At 38.3% G+C, this 6,613-nt stretch overlaps 1 protein-coding gene across 1 annotated transcript; it reads right to left on the bottom strand.

Moving 5' to 3' along the window:
- Positions 1-357: 357 nt before the first annotated feature.
- On the bottom strand, positions 358-1,293 carry LOC142256449 (olfactory receptor 5V1-like). Its single transcript, XM_075328134.1, has one exon. The coding sequence runs from the start codon at positions 1,288-1,290 to the stop codon at positions 358-360; it is 933 nt and encodes a 310-aa protein (XP_075184249.1). The 5' UTR covers positions 1,291-1,293.
- Between the last annotated feature and the right edge of the window lie 5,320 nt (positions 1,294-6,613).

Here is a 6,613-nt window from a genome sequence, read left to right as displayed (position 1 = left end):
GAAAAAGAGACAAAAAAAAGAAAAAAAAAGATTTTTGAAAGGATTTTTTTTTGTCAATGGTTGTGATACAGCTTATGAGGGGTTCACATTCTAGGGTGGATCCTGCTACTAGTGCACAGGATAGAATTTAAAACGCCAGGTGATAACACACACCACACACATTGAGAAAGGAGTCAGTCCCGAAACATGTCTGTGTTTGGACACGAATGAGATGGCGTCAGTAAATTGTCTCCAGTTTTACGTTTTCTAATTTTGCACTCCTGTGGGATGTTTTTTAACATGAAAAAATAAAGTCTTGGATGTTTTAGAATCTACATCGCTGGATTTCTTTCTGCCTTTACAAACAAAAAAAATGGATCAGATTCTTTTCTTCTGTAAAAATATGTTATTGATACCTGATTTGACCTCTTGGTTCCGTAGGCTGTATATAAAAGGGTTTAAGAGCGGAGCAATAACTGTATACATTAATGAGACCACGCTGTTTTGACTAATTCTATAGCTTGACCTGGGTCTAAAGTACATAAAAATCCCTGAACCATAAAATATTGTAACAACTATGAAGTGAGAGGAGCAGGTTGCAAAAGCTTTTTTCTTGCTGGATGAGGAATGAAGTTTTAGAATTTTTGAAATGATCTTTATATACGAAATCAATGTTACCATGATTGGACCAAGTGCAAGAAAGCCGCCAATCACATATATCACAAGTTCATTAACCCAAGTATCCTGGCAGGAAAGTTCTAGGACGGATGGCAAATCGCAGAAGAAATGGTCTATCTGATTTGATCCACAGTACGGTAATGAAAAAGTGAGTGTTGTGTGAATTAGGGAATTCACCGCTCCAATGACATATGATCCCACGATAAGCTGAATACACACAACGTCACTCATAATCACAGGATATAACAGAGGGTTACATATGGCGTTATAGCGGTCATAAGCCATGGCTCCGAGCATGTAGCATTCTGTTCCACCCAACAGCAAGACACAATACATTTGTATGGCGCAGGCAGAGAAGGAGATGGCTTTACATACTGACCATAGACTTAACAACATCTTGGGGACAGTAAATGAAACATATATTATTTCCATGAGTGAAAAATTAGCAAGAAAAAAATACATTGGAGTGTGAAGGCTTGGAGTTAGCTTGTATGCAAGGATTATAGATAAGTTCCCAGCCACAGTGATGATAAAGGTACATAAAAAGATCGGAAAAAGGAGGACATGACTTTCGATAACGCCAGAAAATCCCAAAAGAATAAATACTGTTACCATTGTTTGATTGCTCTTCATTTGATTAGATTCTCTAGAAAAAAACAAAACAAGTGAAACAAAATTTGCAAAACAGATATTATGTTTCTTTAAAAAAATAAATACAGTGCCTTGAAAAAGTATTCATACCCTATGAACGTTTCCACATTTCTTCACTTTACACCCACAAAACAAAATGTATTCTCTTGACATTTTAAGTGATATACTAAGGCTGGCAAGTTGCAAGAATTTGTGAAGTGTTAAGGAAATTTTATATGGTTTACTAATTATTTTAAAAATATAAATCTGAAAATTGTGACGTGCATTTGTAGCCAGCTCTCAGTAGATTCCTACACCTAGATAAAATCCTGAGTGACCAATTGCCTCCAGAAGTGATCTAATTACTAAATTAAGCCCACCTGTATGTAATTTCTTCTCTGTATGACTACAGCTGTTCTGTGGAGGCCTCAAAAGTTTGTTTGAGAACATTAGAGATCAAAGAGCATCATAAAAACCAAGGAACACATCAGGAAGGTCTGGGATACAGGTGTAGGGATACCAGACCAATTGCCTCCAGAAGTCACTTAATTACTAAATTGAGTTCACTTTTGTGTAATTTCTTCTCAGTATAATTTGACATGTTCTGTAATGGCTTTGTTTAGAACATTAGATATCAAACAGCATCATGAAAATCAAGGAACACACCAGACAGGTCAGGGATACAGTTGTGGTGAAGAGTAAAGCAGGGTTAGGTTATAAAAAATAGCCTAAGCTCTGAACATTTCACAGAGCACTGTTCAATCCATGTCCAAAAATGGAAGGAATATGGCACAACTACAAGGCTACCAAGACATGGCTGTCCACATAAACTCAAATAAATATATGTTCAGCTCACCACTCTAGAGCAGGTATCTCCAGCCTCTGGTCCGGTGTAAGGAACAAGTGGTTTGGCTTCCACAGCTGAGTAATCAGTACCATAAGAGGAAAAAGGGAGGGGAGAAAATCCAGCACCGATGTAGTAAAAATATTTTCTTTATTCAAAATTCATAAAATGAAAAATCAGACCAAGTGCAGAGTATAAATACCCTTAACGCGTTTCGGAGAAGAACAGACTCCTTATTCATAAGCAATATAATTATATTGCTTATGACTTATGAATAAGGAGTCTGTTCTTCTCCGAAACGCGTTAAGGGTATTTATACTCTGCACTTGGTCTGATTTTTCATTTTATGAATTTTGAATAAAGAAAATATTTTTTACTACATCGGTGCTGGATTTTCTCCCCTCCCTTTTTCCTCTTGATGGTACTGTCCACATAAACTGACATCCCAAGAAAGGACAGAACTATTCAAAGAAGCAGCTAACAGGCTTCTGGTCACTGTGGAAAAGCTGCAGAGATCCACAGCTCAGGTGAGAGAATCAGTAGACAGGAAAACTATTCGTTATATACTCCACAAATCTGACCTTTATGAAAATTGGCAAGAAGAAAGCAAGCCATTAGAAGTCCCGTTTGCAGTTTGAAAAAAGCCATTTAGGGCACACAGAAAGCATGTGGGAGAAGGTGCTCTGGTCAGATGAAATCAAAATAGGTTTAATACAAAATACTATGGGTGGTAGAAAACTAACTGTGCATCATCCTGAAAGCATCATCCCTACCATCAGACATGCTGGAGGCAGCATCATGCTGTTGAGAGGCTTTTCTTCAACAGGTAAAAGGGAAGCTGGTCAGACTTCATGGAAAGATGGAAGCAGGTAAATACAAGACAATCCTGCAGGAGAACCTGACAGAAGCTGAAAAACACTTGAGACTGGGGTGTAGGTTCACCTTCCAGCAGGACAACAACTCTAAAAATACTGCCTGGGCTACAATGGATGGTTTAGATCAAAGCATATTCATATGTTTTAAAGTCCAGACCTAAATCCCATTGAGAATCAGTGACAAGACTTTAAAATTGCTATTTACAGAAGCCTCTATCCAATCCTACTAAGCTAGAGCTCGTGTGCAAAGAAGAAGGGGCAAAAAATTCAGCCTCTAGATGAGCAAAGCTGGTAGAGAAACAGCCCAAAAGAGATGCAGCAGTAATTACAGTGAAAGGTGGTTCTAGAAAGTATTTACTTAGGGGGGCTGAATACTAATACACATCACAATTTTCATACTTATATGTTTCCGGGTGTAACGTAAAAATGCCAGTATGTGTAAAAGCTCACAGGGTATGAATACTTTTTGAAAGTACTATAATAGAATATAACATGACATATCAAAATAGAGGACTTTACTAGTACATGAGCTACTGTGTTTTTAAGATACAAGTGCATCTAAATAAGTTAGAATATCCTCAAAAAGTTAATTAATATCAGTAATTCATCACACAAAAACGGAAACGCATATATTATATAGTCATTACACACAGAGGGATCTATTTCAAGTATTTATTTCTGTTAATGTTGATGATTATGGCTTACAGCCAATGAAAACCTAAAGGTCATGATCTCAGAAAATTAGAATAATTAACAAAAATCACCTGCAAAGGCTTCCTAAGCATTTAAAATGGTCCCTTAGTCTAGGTTCAGTAGCCTACACAATCATGGGGAAGACTGCTGATTTGACAGATGTCCAGAAGGCAGTCTTTCACAACTCCACAAGGAGGGTAAGCCACCAAAGATCATTGCTAAAGAGGCTGGCTGTTCACAGAGTGCTGTATCCAAGCATATTAATGGAAAGCTGAGTGGAAGGAAAAAGTGTGGTAGAAAAAGGTGCACAAGCAATCGGGATAACCACAGCTTTGATAGGATTGTTAAGAATAGGTCATTAAAAAATTTGGGGGATATTAACAAGGAGTGGATGCTGCTGGAGTCAGTGCTTCAAGAGCCACCACACACAGACGTATCCAGGACATGGGCTATAACTGTCGCATTCGTTGTGTCAAGCCACTCATGACCAATAGACAATGCCACAAGCCTTACCTGGGCTAAGGAGAAAAATAACTGTACTCTTACTCAGTGGTCCAAGGTGTTGTTTTCAGTTGAAAGTAAATTTTGCATTTCATGTGGAAATCGCGGTCCCAGAGTCTGGAGGAAGAGTGGAGAGGCCACAATCCAAGCTGCTTGAGGTCTAGTGTGAAGTCTCCACAATCAGTGATGGTTTGGGGAGCCATGTCATCTGCTGGTATAGCTCCACTGTGTTTTATCAAGACCAAAGTCAGCACAGCCGTCTACCAGGAGCTTTTAGAGCCCTTCATTCTTCCCTCTGCCGACAAGCTTTTTGGAGATGGAAATTTAATTTTCCAGCAGGACTTGGCCCCTGTCCACACTGCCAAAAGTACCAATACTTGGTTTACTAACCACAGTATCACTGTGCTTGATTGGCCAGCAAACTCACCTGACCTAAACCCCATAGAGAATCTATAGATTATTGTCAAGAGGAAGATGAGACACCAGACCCAACAATGCAGACGAGCTGAAGGCTGCTATTAAAGCAACCCGGGCTTCCATAACACCTCAGCAGTGCCACAGGCTGATCGCCTACATGCCACGCCACATTGATGCAGTAATTCATGCAAAAGGAGCGATGACCAAGTATTGAGGCATTTACTGTACAGACTTTTCAGCAGGCGCCAACATTTCTAAGTTTAAAATAATTTTTTCTGTTGGTCTTATATAATATTCTAATTTTCTGAAATAATAACTTTTGGGTTTTCATTGGCTGTAAGGCATAATCATCAACATTAACAGAAATAAACCTACAATACAAAGGAGTGTACACCACAACCAAATTTGCATAAAAATATTTCAATTCTTTATTGATAACATCATAATAAAAATATTTAAAAAGAACACCACAGAGGAGGCAGACAATGGTAATAATACTGTATAATATATGTCATTTGAACCCTAATACAAATATACTGTTATCTATGAAAAAATCAATCATAATGACCAACAAATATAAAGTACCCTACCAATTGAAGATTCAAAAAAATCATTGGTAAATTCATATAAAAACCCTTCCAAAAACACACCCCAAATGGTAGAGAGAAAAAATATGGATATTCAAATGAAAAGAATGGGTTTTATAGAACAAGCTGGTATAAAGCAGGAATAAAAAAGGGTTTCAGCTCACCAGTTTGTTGCAGATTCAGCTGGATGAAAGCTCCTGAACGGTGCTCAGTAGACAAGCGAGGCTGTAGCCAATCAAAGTGAGGAGGTGCTCCGGCACAAAACGTCCATACAGACAAAAATTGTTGGAGATTAAAAAAACATCTTTAATTCCTATTGGAGAAAATACATGGTGAGGATAAAATTTCCTATGATTGACGCGTTTCAGACCCTGGATCTTATATGATTATGACTAAAGACCCAGCATCTGAAACGCGTCAATCATAGGATATTTTATCTTCACCATGTATTTTATCCAATAGGAATTAAAGATGTTTTTTTTAATCTCCAACAATTTTTGTCTGCATGGACGTTTTGTGCCGGAGTACCTCCTCACTTTGATAAAGCAGGAATCACAGCTCGGTCAAAGGCATCACCCAAAATGGGGAAAAGTGGAGGAACTGTTGTCAAAGAGAAAAAAAGCATGTGCTATAACTGCAAAATGAATAACATACAAGTGTCAAACAGATGGTTTGGGGAGCCATGTCATCTGCTGGCGTAGCTCCACTGTGTTTTATAAAGACCAAAGTCAGCGCAGCCGTCTACCAGGAAATTTTAGAGCACTTCCTTTTTCCCTCTGCCGACAAGCTTTATGGAGATGGAAATTTAATTTTCCAGCAGGACTTGGCCCCTGTCCACACTGCCAAAAGTACCAATACCTGGTTTAATAGCCACAGTATCACTGTGTTTGATTGAATAGCAAACTCACCTGACCTAAATCCCATAGAGAATCTATGGCATATTGTCAAGAGGAAGATGAGAGACGCCAGATCCAGCAATGCAGATATAACAACAACAACAACAACAACAACAGTATAACTACAAAATGAATAACAGACAAGTGTCAAACATTTGTCACTTGTCTGTTATTCATTTTGGGAGTTAATGCACTTGCTTTTTTTGCTTTGACAACAGTTCCTCCATCTTTCCTACTTCACAGTAATCTCTTATTTATGGGGTCCCTAACCAAAAGTTACCTCTATGTGCGGTTGACAACTGCTTATGTTTGGGAAGCCAGGGACCTGGCTATATAGGAAATTGAATAAACATGGCTAAAGTGAAGGAATGGGTTCCCAGACAGAAAAAAACTGCATAACCATCAAAAAGACTGCTGGAACACCATTGTAAATGTGAACAGGGTGCTAGCCAAAAAATACACAATCTATATGAAGTGAAATCTGCACACCAAATTCAGAGAATATGAACAAGC

This window comes from Anomaloglossus baeobatrachus, chromosome 11 (genome assembly GCF_048569485.1).
Source record: "Anomaloglossus baeobatrachus isolate aAnoBae1 chromosome 11, aAnoBae1.hap1, whole genome shotgun sequence".
In the NCBI taxonomy this organism is placed as follows: Eukaryota; Metazoa; Chordata; class Amphibia; order Anura; family Aromobatidae; genus Anomaloglossus; species Anomaloglossus baeobatrachus.
This window is presented reverse-complemented; position numbering and strand designations above follow the sequence as displayed.

Bases quoted from the DNA above. Each gene is read 5' to 3' on its own strand.
- LOC142256449 (XM_075328134.1), bottom strand. From the start codon at position 1,290: ATGAAGAGCAATCAAACAATGGTAACAGTATTTATTCTTTTGGGATTT.